At 38.9% G+C, this 13,321-nt stretch overlaps 1 protein-coding gene across 1 annotated transcript in view; it reads right to left on the minus strand.

The window, feature by feature from the left end:
* Positions 1-13,321, minus strand: part of Glg1 (golgi glycoprotein 1) — a 118,976-nt gene that overhangs the window by 25,132 nt on the left and 80,523 nt on the right. The window contains exons 8-12 of the mRNA XM_027933331.3: positions 12,525-12,739; positions 7,889-8,010; positions 6,288-6,389; positions 4,648-4,801; positions 2,437-2,574 (exon numbers count right to left, since the gene is read on the minus strand). Of these exons, the coding sequence (XP_027789132.2) occupies positions 2,437-2,574; positions 4,648-4,801; positions 6,288-6,389; positions 7,889-8,010; positions 12,525-12,739 (731 nt within the window). The remainder of the gene's footprint in view (positions 1-2,436; positions 2,575-4,647; positions 4,802-6,287; positions 6,390-7,888; positions 8,011-12,524; positions 12,740-13,321) is intronic.

The following is a 13,321-nucleotide window of genomic DNA, read 5'->3' on the forward strand; positions in this document are numbered from 1 at the left end:
TGTCAACACTCTGCCACTCCAGTTTTTTTTTTTTTTTTTTTTTTTTTTTTTGGTGTGTGTGTGTGGTGTGGTGCTGGGGATTGAACCCAGGGCCTTATGTTTGCAAGGCAAGCACTCTACCAACTGAGCTTTATCTTCAGCCCAGCCATTCCCCTTTTAATCTGTGGGGTTTTGTTTGTTTGTTTGGTACTGGGAATTGAACCCAGGGGCACTTAATCCCTGAGCCACATCTCCAGCCCATTTTTTATTTTGAGACAGGGTCTCACTATTGAGAAGTAGCCGTATTGCTTTGGGACCTCGATAAGTTGCTGAGGCTGGCCTTGAACTTGTGATCATTCTGCCTCAGCCTCCTGAGCTGCTGGGGTTAGAGGTGTGTGCCATTGTGCCTGGCTTAATCTGTGGTTTTTTTTAATGGGCCTTTACTTTGTTCATTTACTTATATGCAGTGCTGAGAATTGAACCCAGTTCCTCACACATGCCAGGCAAGAACTCTACCACTGAGCCACAACCCCAGCTCCTTAATCTGTGTTTTGATTATTTTTTACCTTCCATATTAAATCTGCAATTTGATAATGATCACAGGACAATAAATTCATAGTGAAAGGCATGAATTATGTTAAGACTCTGCATGGGCAAAGTAGATGGGGACAGAGGACTTGGAATACAGGATAGAGCTTAAAGTTCCTACAAGTCAGATCTAGGATTCACATTAAAAGGATCCTCTAAGGTAAACTTAAAAAGAAGGGAGCACGCTAGAGTTTAGATATTTAAAAGCTATTTTGTCCATGCTTTTGAAACCGAGCTGAAGCTTCCCTGTAGCCTTAGTATATTATTTTTCCTCTTAGAGGAGCAGAGGTTTAAGTGCAACATCAGCTCACTTTCCCAAAGCAATATGGCTACTTCTCAGAAGAGTGCTGTAAAGGGATCAGGTTAATGTATTGACCATTTTGCAGGAATCTCTCTGTTTTAGATTTAGAATAGGAAGAGAGGTGAAGGGTTGAAGGAATCATACAATAATCAGAATGGAAGGGGGGAAAACCTAAAGGAAAATGCAAAAACCTTTTGGGAGTAAAATAAATAAATGGCTAAGGAAAAAAACCTCATCTATGGAGTCCTTTCTTAGGTTTAGCTGCTCAGTGAATATGTGCAGCTTCCTAAATGTTTACTTTACAGAGGAATATGAAGGAAACTGTTCCCCAGGATCCCATATTAACATGTCCTTTGTTCCACTGGATGGATGCAGCAGAAAGCTAAATTATAGGCATTTTCTAACAGTAAACCCTGAGAACTACAGCACATTCAGGCAGCAGACTCTGAAAATAGACCTAGTAGGCAGCCACGTTGCTTCTTTAAAATGTCCAATTCCTATACATGTGGCTTTTTAATACTTTAATTCCAGAAAGGGCTTTATAGTTGTACAAATTCAGCCTGACTTCACTCCTTATTCTAATATTAATGTGGCTTTAAACAAGTAGCTATTTCTCACTGCTGATTATCCTGCTTTATGACAGAAAAAACGCTTCCTTTCCAGGTAACCTCCAGTCATGTACCATTTTTTCCCTTTCCCTCACAAACCAGGCACATGATCCTAAGGAACTATTCCCAGCCTGTGTAACTCTTGGCTTCTAAAAGTCTGTATCTCTAGAAGTATGATCATACATTCAGCATAATAAAATATCCTAATAAAAATTAATTAAATTCGGGGCTGGGGTTGTTGCTCAGTGGTCGAGCGCTCGCCTAGCATGTGAGAGGCCCTGGGTTCCTTGCACTTTCTACAGGGAGCTTATAACACAAGGGAATGAGTTCCTCACTCAGATTAAACATGAATTTTAGGAAAGGGGTCAACACATTTTACTTATCTGAGCCTCTATTTGGTCAACTAGGTGGAAAAAAACAATTCCATTTCCAGATATCTTGTGCTGTTCTGGGGCATGCACACTATTCATGCATACCAATATTTGTATATGAATAATACTTTGCTTATTTCAGAAGGATTTAATGTGGTTTATAAAGGTGAGAACAGGAATAAAAAGGCAAGATAAAATGAAATTAAAAATGAGTAAAAAAAGAAAAGGAAAATATGTTAAGGAAAGTGGAATGGAACCAGCAATAAACAAGCCTGATACATGAAATCCTATATGCTAGTTAGAGCTGAACCTTTGGCTCTAAGCCTTGTAAGAACCAACACAAAGAGGGAAAATAATCAATTACAAAATATAGTAACCATAATATAGAAAAAAAGTAGCTACTTGGGAAAAAGACAATTATTCTTGATATAAAGACCAAAGAACATTTTCCTGAGGATTTCTTCTACAGAGAACACGAACGGTATAATAAATCAAGGCTGTAAAGCAAACACCAAGATGGATCTCACTGTAAGTCATATAAAACATTGCCATTAACAGTAAAAAAAAAACAGGAAGCCCAGCTGCCTACCTGCCCGGTCTCTGTTTTCTCACTACACCATTTCCCCAGATCTATGAGGCATTTATCCTGGAGGGCAGGATCCAGCTTAACATCCATGGCACGTTGGTGTAGAATCCTTTGGACTTCAGCTCGGCACTCCCGGGAGAGCTATGTGACAAACAATTAACAATTTAATTTAAAAGTCCAAAACAGGGGCTGGGGATGTGGCTCAAGCGGTGGCGCACTTGCCTGGCATGCATGCGGCCTGGGTTCGATCCTCAGCACCACATACAAACAAAGATGTTGTGTCCGCCGAAAACTAACTAACTAAATAAATATTAAAAAAAAAAAAAAAAAGTACCAAAACATATACATGAAGACACCAGACAGAGCAAAACTGTTCTCAGGAAACTAAAAAATATCTCTGTAGTTTATCTTCCAAACTTTATACCTCAAATCTCTTCCAGAATAAGAATTACATGTTCTAGGAGCCTTCTAAAAGTCCATATCTCTAGAAGTATGATCATACATTTAGCATAATAAAATATCCTGATAAAAATGAATTAAATTAGGGGCTGGGGTTGTTGCTCAGTGGTAGAGCACTCGCCTAGTATGTGAGAGGCCCTTGGTTCAATCCTCAGCACCACATATAAATAAAATAATGGTACTGTGTCCAATTACAACTAAAAAATAAATATTAAAAAATATTTTAAAAAATGAATTCATACAGATTAGGTTAGTTACTTTCTGGTTAGCAAAGTTAACTTGCCATTCTATGGGTAGGAGAGAATATCAGATCTGATTCAGGAAGAATGACACTTGATTTAGGAGAACCAAGTTCCATCTGAGCTTAGTTCATTCTCAGTTCCTCAGAATGAGGCAGGCAACTGCAGGAGCCAGTTAGACCAGGCCAGATTCTTCTAGATGAATTATGTGGCATGAGTAGAGGTGAAGCAGGTGGAAACTGATAGTTTTGGAAGGGCCATAAAAAGCTGTTATTGACAGGTACAAATGTCTTTTCCTAAAGAAGGCAGCACACCTAAGGCAAGAAACACAGATTTAATTTCTTAGTGTTTGGAGTCATGTGATGTTCTGAAACTAGACATAGCTGGTGGTACACAATATTGTTAATGTATTTTTCAAATGCCACTGGATTTTTCTCTTTAAACTGGTTAATTTTATATTGTGAATTTCACCTCAATACAAAAAAGCTAGCACATCAGATTCCATCCCTTTCTTCATTTGTAAGAGCTGGAACCTCCTACTAGAGTGACTAGCTAGATGCCAGGATTTGGGAGCCCCTGTAGTTAATGAGAGGCTCATTACACGAAGTAAAATGTAAAACAAGTCCCATGTTTTCTTATATAGCTGTAAAAAACTGGGTTAGACTAATAGCAATTGAAGTACATTTTTCTACTTCAGTCCTCCTCTTTTGAATCTTAGACAGTCAGATAGATCTGGGCACTGAGCTCAGAAGGGGTACTTGTAAAGAAGCTCATGAAGTAATGCCATGCTTTCCTTACAAATGCAGAACTGACATGCATGCAAGTAGGGGTTTCCCAGAAGGTGTGAAAAAAATCATTCTGGAGAGCAACCAGGATGTCAGTGAGGCACTAGCAGGCAGTCAATGCTGCCTGAGAGCCAAGGATACACAAAAACCACACCCAAAAGCAGCAATGGGGCAAATACCAAGAGACTGGGGTGTGGAAGTTTCTGTTCCAACTGGTGCATTGTCAGAGAAGCCTCATTAGTACAGGCATTTGTGTTCAGCTGTCAGGGGCAAAAGCCTAAAGAACCATTTGTATCCTGGCTAAAAGCTTCTAATGGATCTTTAAAGCTAAATAAAGTTAGGACCAGAATTTTAATTGTCCATTTGTGATTCAGATTTTAGTAATTTAAAGAAAAAACCTGGATATGTTCACCCACTCACTTTGTTAAAAACATAATCAGATGAAAAGAAGTGGGTGAGCAACTGCAGGGATGCTCGCTAAATGAAGAACTTTCTAGAAGAACAGCAACATCCTCCCCACAAATAAACAAATGACAGGGCTGGGGTCGTGGCTCAGAAGTAGAGCGCTCGCCTAGCATGCATGAGGCACTGGGTTCAATCCGCAGCACCACATAAAGTAAAATAAAGATATTGTGTCCACCTATAAGTAAAAATAAAATATTAAAAAAAACTAAACAAACAAAAACAAACAAACAACAAATGACAGGAAGAAACCAAAGTTGAATGCATACCCTCCTTCCCTGCTCCTCAGTGCGGTAAGCGTGTCTGTATAAACAAGAGAACACAGCTCCGGGAGGCATAAGTTCACTGGTCTCGTTCCAACCATGGGTATGGCAAAGACGAGACGCATCTCCCTGGCACTTGCGGTAGAGGACAGGATCCAGCCTAGAAGACAAAGAGTAACAATTTTCCTTCAGACAGGCTATGGGTTTTCAGCAGGTGCTTGCTGATGTACTCACTGATAATCACCTCCAGAATAGCAGAGACAGTAGGTAAGCAGAAGTATGTTCCTGAATGCTGCTCTTAGTGGACACATGGTGGTCAATCTGTAGAAGTTTGTTAACTTCATTCTGAAGTCCACTTTCTACCTCAAAGATGTTATCTTGGTTATGGAAGTTACCTAAAGTTACAGTAAGACTCAGCATTCACATGTCTGGGTCACAAAGGAAAGCCAGGGTTATAGCCACCAAGAAATTCACAACTTGTCACTAAATACATCTTCCTCTCTGATAGACCAGATCCAGAAAGGTGAGGAAACTGTCTCCTACTCAACTTTCTCTCTAGTAATACTGTTCCTCTTTCTTTTCCCATACAAGGTAAAACAGTCATCTTTTAGTTTACTTAAATATGTTTATAAAATTATAAAACATGACATTTAACTTTGAATCTTGGGACAGTGGGTTAGATGATGAGCCTGCTTCTTTAAATCAGATCAAGGGATAGTTGATTCTTTCCACATTATATTGTTAACTGTGAGGAAGGGCTACTTAATGGGAAGAGAGAAGCTAATATTTAAGAAGACACTTTTAAGACTATGAAGTAATTTTTTGATCATGGGGGAAAGAATAAAGAGGAGAAACCACAGTTTTGATCAAGGGGGCATACTCAGTACTCTTGGTTATTTCAGTTCTGAGGGCCTGAGGAAGCACAGGGCAGTTACCACCCAGCTTTCTGCAGTCCTTTCCTGAGTTAATTTGAAGGGATAGAAATAAAAACATATTGGATTTTCAAGTAATTTCTACTAAAACACTGAAGGCAAAATGTAGTCACCAGAAAAGGCTAATGACCACAATACAGTAGCTTAAATAACTGAATCAGGAAGTACCTAAACTTACAAAGTAGTGTGACCCAGTACAGGTGGCTATGGAAGTGGGAAAGAAAACAAAACATGGAAGGAGGATGGAAATGCAGCCAATAAACCACAATGATTCTGACTATAACAGAGATCCTTCTCCTATGTCAGCCCCCCCACCTTTTTTTTCTAACAGGATGAAAAGGGAATTAAAGAATCAAGTTGTCATCTCTCAAGATAGAATAAATTCAATAACTTTAAATAGTAAAGAAATAAAAACAAATTCCCATACCCAGTGCAAATCAATAGACACAAATGCATTATTATCTTCCTAATGTCATATCTGAAGATGTTTTTGCTGACCCCACAGATGCCAGAGTTCTTTCTAGATAGATGTTTGTGGTATCAGAACCATTCTGACCCTGATTTCCAAAGTAGTGGTGCACAGGGATGCTTGGTACAGACTGTACAAGGCCCTAGTTTCAAAGCCCAGCACTAAATCCCCTACACACACACACACACTCTGACAACACATAAGAACAGGTTAAATCAGTGCCTTACATTGTTCAAAATACTCACTTCCAATCCCGAGAGATAAAATACTGCAGCTCTAAGAGTCGGTGTTCACAATCTTCCACCATTTTCTCTGTGTATAAATGCTCCATCAGGCATGAAAGGATCCTAACCATAAAGAAGGTAAAATTGTAACAAGAGAAGAGCTCTGACTACAGTTTTCGAACTCTCACTTCAATATAATATTTCCTTGGTCAGTAGAAAATGCCCTTCAGCTATTTTCCTATAGCAATTGGATGTATTTTTCTTAGAATCACACAAATCAACTCAGCCTGATAGCAATTACATCTTTTATCAACCTCAGAGCCATTCAGCACTTAGAACCTGGTGTACATAAGATCTGTGCTACTTTATTTTTAACTATTTATTATGAAAAATTTCCAATACACAAAAGTAGAGAATGATATCTGGTCACTTTAACCTCCTCGCAGAGTGACCAAGTTCGTTTTAACTCTATTTCCCCTGCTGATATTTTAAAGAAAATCTGAGATACCAAATCATTTCATTCATTCAATTCAGCAGGTTTCTCTAAAATATCAAAATACCATAGTGACCTTACCAAGAAATAAAAAAATCTTTAATATCATGTAATATCCTGATCATTTTCAGATTTTCCCAATTACCTCATATATATATATTTTTAACCTTTATTTTGTTTATTTATTTTTATGTGGTGCTGAGGATCGAACTCAGGGCCTCACGCGTGCTTTACTGCTGAGCCACAATCCCAGCCCCATATCTCATATCTTTTTACACGTTTGTTCGTATTAGGACTCAGCAAAGGCCCACATGTTGCATTCAACTGAAAAACTTCTTAAATCTCTGAATCCATAGCAGTTCCCTTTCTTTCTCCTTCTCTCTGGCGCCCTTTTTGGTTGATGCAGTAATCTTTATATTGCTAAATATTCTTATTAAGCATAAGGAATTTCACATAGCAGATTCAAGATAAACCTGGATTCTCTTCACTTTATTGCTAGGTACTATCAGCTACAAGCTATAAAGATTTTTGCAGAATGGAAAACCTGTTCTTACTTGCAACCTGGTTTTGAGAACAGTTTTCACATCATATAGAAGAAAACTAATGCAAGAGAATAAAATGCTTTCCCATAACATTTATCCAGCTTTCCTAGATCTTAGATGCAACTCTAGTGTTCATTCTGCCATGACTACATGCTCCTACTACCACATTTGTTTTGTTTCAATTACAATGAACTGCTTTCTAATAATTATCAAGTAGCCAATGTGTGCAATGAGTCAATATATAAATAGGATGAAAAATACAGAGTACCAGTGTATGTATCACTTTATTTTGAATATTTTTTTCTCTCATTTTCATCAGCATTATAGTTGCTCAGTGACCTAACAGGCCCATGCATTCTCAGTCATTGTCAACAAGCATCATCACGGTACTGTTTCTAAGTGTCTCTTCTACATGGAGGAGGCAGATCAGAAGTCTGAATTCCAAGTTTTAGCAAAAGTCTGTACATGTTCCTACTCAACAAAATTTTAGTCAAGATGTTAAATCACACAAAGGTCATTTGAGGAAAAGTTCCCTGTGCTGCCAAGTAAAATGCAATATGGATGAACACACAAATAAGATAACCTACATTGGGTCTCCAGATCGTATGTGTTTGCAGGCTGTTTGTATTACAGATTCACAAGCTTCATTCAAAGCTCGATCAATGCGGTAATCTGCACCAGGGTCTGTCTCCTGAATCAGTGTTTGCAGCTGGATTTAAAAAAAAAGAAAATCAAGAAGGAAGAAAGAAAGTCATCTAGGCACCAGAGAATAGCAGTGTCATCCCATCATACAATGAGTTCTCAGTCTAGTACATCACAACATACTTTAACAAAGTACTACACTTGTCACTGGCCAAGCTCAAGAACTTCTGCCAAATACTTTTCAGCTGTTTTGTCCACCTTGATCCAAGTTTTTCTGTTCAACCCATTGTGAAAATGGCTTTATCTACCTCTTCCAAACCATCTGCATAAGAACACATCTTTATAATGTGACCTGAAGGCTACTTCTCCCTCCTTATCTGCTCACTTGCTATCAGATTACTAAACCTCTTGGGCCAAGCCAGAGTTGAGCGGAGGAGAGTGATGAGAAGACATATCTAGTTACAGACCTAATTTAGTCCTAAAATGAATTTAGAATTTGCTGCCATCTTATTGGTATTAAAACTAGTGTACTTCTGGGTATGGTGCTACACACCTATAATCCCAGTTACTGGAGGTGTTGAGGCAGGAGGACTGTAGCTGAGTGGTATAACACTTGCGTAGCATGGCTCAAGGCCTCGATATGGGAGACTGAACCCAGGTATGCTTCATGAGACAGAGTTTCATGAAGTTGCTTAAGGCCTTGCTATGTTGCTGAGGCTAGCCTTGAATTTGCAATCCTCCTGCCTCATCATCCTGAGCCATTGGAATTACAGGGTGTGCCACCTCACCTGGATGAATATGATATTCTTTATCTACTTTTGCTTGGTTCATCCTTTGCTATGGAATAAAGTCAATGCAGGAGAAGGCAGTTGAGGCACAGAGGAAAAAACTCCAAAACAAGGACCAGAAGACATGAATTCTATCAATGGCTTTTGCTCTGCTCAATATTAGCTTTGAGAATATGTTCAAGTTGATTAATCTCTAAGTTTTGGTTTCCTTTAACTGCAGAATATAAGAAATTATACTATCTGGGAAAAGAATGGGTACAGTACAAAGCATTTTATAGACATAAAAGATCATTTTTACTACAGATGGGTGACATATAGTGTTTGAGGAGGTGATCTTAAATAAGAGAAAAAAAATTTGAAAACTACAATTCTTATTGGTTTAAGTTATCTTTTTCCAAGTAAAAGAAGTAGAGGCCTTTTTGTGTCATTGACTTACCCTCTCTAGGACCTTTCTCTGATCTGTTATCCTCTGACCTGCAATCCCATAGGATTGATATCATCTGATAAATCCCTATTTATCAGAGATTGCAGATCAAAGGAAATGAAGAAAAAACCCTATTCTATTATGTTAAAAGAAGTCAATAATCAAGAGAGAAACATGAAAGATTTCCTGAATTCTGTAATGGAAGTTATTTATATCAATTCTTTTTTTTTTTCAGAGTAGAAATTAGAAGTTTATTAAAGGACAGCAGAAAAGACTTCTCCCCAGAGGAAGAAGGGGACCCAAGAGGTGGAATCCGTGGAATGGATGTTGTCTCCCCTTTTTTATAGTTCTTTCAGTGATGGAATGTAGGTGGGAAGGCCCGAGGGGTGGGACACAGGTGGGCCAAAGAAGTAATCTGGTCAGGAAGGACTTCTGAGTCAGCACCTTTTTGCTGGGGGCTGTTCATTAACATTTCTTTGAGGTGGACTTTGGTTCTTGATGATAATTTGGAGAACATAAAAAAGACCATGATTAGTTGATGACAGCAAATCTATTCCAACCCCTGACATGCTTGAAAACCTGGAAAAAGCTTTGGAGAAATGAATAGTCTATGATCTGGAAGAGGCTCGCCTAAACTCATATAGCCAGGTCTGAAGGGAAGTTAATAGTTCATGACTGGGTGTGGTGGCACTCCCCTATAATCCCAGTGGCTTGGGAGGCTGAGGCATGAGAATCCACAGTTCAAAGCCAGCCTCAGCAACAGTGAAGCACTAAGCAACTCAGTGAACCCTACACGTATATGGCTCAATGGTCAAGTGCCCCTGAGTTCAATCCTCAGTAACCCCCTCCAAAAAAAGATAACAATTGTCCTTATGCTTTACAGTTTACTACTTGCTGAGCTATCACTAAATCAGTCCAAGCAGAGAGGAGTGAAAAATAATGGTTAACCACAGACAGGTATTGATGTCTACTGTACCAAGGAAGAAAAGTCTGAAAATAAATTGTTTCAAAATATTACTCTGTTTGATTGAGGATGGATAATGCAGGAGAAGACTACGAAATTTTCTTTCTTTGAAGAAATGCCTTCAGTTTTTGTGAGGAAAAAATAAAGTATTTCTTTTCTACTTGCCAAGCCTTCATGTGGGCAAAACCCCAGTGCTCGCTATTTGAGGCTACCCTCTAGGTTTGGAAAGCACTTTCTTCTGAGCACAAAGGCTGCCGTGGGCGGTACTTATTTATCTTTCAAGTTGAGTCACTAGTTTTTTCAACAGGCTAAATTCCAAAAAGCCCTGGGGGTGAACTAGATGCCTGAAAATAAAGTTAAACCAGTCTATTTTTTTTTTTTTCTATACACTTCACTACAGGTCTAGGCTGAGTAAAAAGACAGGCTTACTTCTGACCTCCCTCCACAACTTCTATTCTGAGTTAAGGATGAAGGGGAAATAAAGGCTGTCTCCCAATACATTTTTTTAATACTTTTATTTTATTTATTTTTATGTGGTGCTAAGGATCGAACCCAGGGCCTTGCACGTGTAGGGGCGAGCGCTCTGCCGCTGAGCCACCATCCCAGCCCCCAATTCATTCTTGATTTGGGGCCCAGGCACATTTATTGGCACAGAGGTTTCCTAGGGCAATCACCAGCAAGAACTGCTCCTAAGGAACTACATAGTGACAAACTCAAACCACAGCAGATTCTAGAAGCTATTCTTCTAGCTGGGCCTGGGATTTTTTTATTCATTCATTGATTCATTCACTGGTACTGGTACTGAGGATTAAACCTAGGGGTGCTTAGCCACTGAGCCACATCCCCAACCCCCTCCCCTTTTAAATATTTTTTTTTTTTAGTTGTAGCTGGTCATAATATCTTTATTTTTGTTTGTTTATTTTTATGTGGTACTGAGGATCGAACCCAGGGCCTCACACATGAGAGGCAAGTGCTCTACCACTGAGCTACAACCCCAGTCCCTCCCTAGCCCTTTTTTTTTTTTTAAGTTGCTTAGGGCCTCACTAAGTTGCTGAGGCTGGCCTTGAACCTGCAATCCTCTTGCCTCAGCCTCCAAAGTCGCTGGTATTACAGATGTGTGCCACCATGCCTGGCTGGGACTGGTATTCTAGAAGAGGCTACATTTGTCTATTTTTCCTACCATGGGATGTTCACATACAACTATGCACACTTCTGTCTGATGAAATTTTATTCCATGTCTAAATCTATGTTTCAGATTGTAAAATTTTGCTTCCAACTATAAAATTCTGAATTTCATGATTAGCAGGAAAATAAAATTCAAGTAATAGTTTTTAATAAAAATTTCAGTTATAAAAATAAAAGGCTAATTGTAGTTTTCTAAAGTTTCATTTAGGATAAAGCCTCAACTTTCTACTTTAGGATATCTAAAATATCCTTGCGCTTTCAAAAGGAAAGTTCATTGTAGAGAGTACTACTATTTTATTTGGTATTTTAAACTATTCAAAGACTAGTATCCAGTAAAAAAAACAAAAAAACCTAAACAAATACAACAGTAATGAGACAGATACAATATACTGAAATGTTTTAACTATATCAAGTATCTCATTTGTAGTAACTCAACTTTTTATTAAGTTGGATTAAACAAAAGTGTATGAATTCTTCCAACTAGCTTTATAGAATCGACTGTAAAATTTGGGGGTGGCAAAAGGAGAACCTTCCACTCACAGTGCCCTAGTCAAATAAGAAAAGGTGGTGTGGGCTGGGGCTGTAGCTCAGTGGCAGAGCGGCTTGCCTGGCATGTGCGAGGCCTGAGTTTGACGGTTACCAACATACACAGATAATATAAAGGCATTCTGTCCATCTACAACTACAAAAACAACAACAACAACAAAAACCCCACACAACTTAAAGAGAAAATGGTGCAATTTTGAAAATAACATGCTTTCTTGATACTTCAGGCCATGCTGCATACCAGTAATAAAAAGACACTCTTAGAAGTTTCGGCTCATGTCAATTCACTTTCACATTCAGCTCAATAAAATGTACGGAGAGGTTAAAGCCCTTGATTGATTCATCAGAACCTGGTTCAACGAGTTCAGTAAATCTAGTAGAGCATGTGATGACCCTTTCTTTAGAAACTATAGTAAACAATGCATTTTCTTTATAGAATATAGTATATTGCTCTTTTTGTTGATTATGAGCTCTAACTTTTGTTCTGCAAGGAAATTCCATTTTCCTATTAATAAATGCTCAAAGAAACCAGATTCTGTCTGGTCCTTAGTACCTAATGTTCCACTGTGATAACAGAAATGATAGAGAAAAAGCAAGCTGGGACAGTGTCAGGGAGAGGCCAATTAGCTAATAAAATGTGACAGTCAAGGTGGCAGTAGAAAAAATTTCCTTACCGCCTGCTGGCAGTTCATTCCAAGGTTCCCCTTCTCCCCCCGAACAACTTTCATTAGACAGTGCAGGGTTCGCCCTTTCCGATGTAATCCAGAACAGTGGTGCTCAATCTCCCCTCGACAGCTCAGGATGATCTCAGGGCTCAAAGAGAAGTCTTCCATCAGCATGCGTCGGTAATCTAACATCTCCCCTTGGCACTCACTGCTGACTTGTCGCCCTAAGTTAGGATCAGAAATCACCACATATTAATTATATGATTCTGGGGCTGGGGTTGTAGCTCAGGGGTAGAGCGCTTGCCTCGCATGTGTGAGGCACTGGGTTTGATCCTCGGCACCACATAAAAATAAATAAAATAAAAGCTTTTATTTAAAAAAATTAGGGGCTGGGGTTGTAGCTCAGTGGAAGAGTGCTTGCCTAGAATGTGCAAGGCCCTGGGTTCAATCCTCAGCACCACATAAAAAAATAAGTAAAATAAAATACAGGTATTGTGTCCAACTACAACTAAAATAAATAAATAAATTGTGTTTCTGGGCTAGGGTTGTGGCTCAGTGATAGAGCGCTTGTCTCGCCTGCGTGAGGCACTGGGTTCAATCCTAAGCACCATATAAATAAATAAAGTATTGTGCCCATCTACAAGTTAAAAAAAAAAACCTTAAAAAAAAATTGTTTCTGTCTAGAACAGGCCAGTCATACAATATCCAGACTGAAAAGTTTAGGACTCAGAAAAAGCTTTAGCAGCATAAAGCGCGTGGAGACTCCAGAAACTCAGGTTTATTCTGCCAGTGTTCTTTATCACACA

The sequence above is a fragment of the Marmota flaviventris genome, chromosome 18 (genome assembly GCF_047511675.1).
Source record: "Marmota flaviventris isolate mMarFla1 chromosome 18, mMarFla1.hap1, whole genome shotgun sequence".
Lineage (NCBI taxonomy): Eukaryota > Metazoa > Chordata > Mammalia > Rodentia > Sciuridae > Marmota > Marmota flaviventris.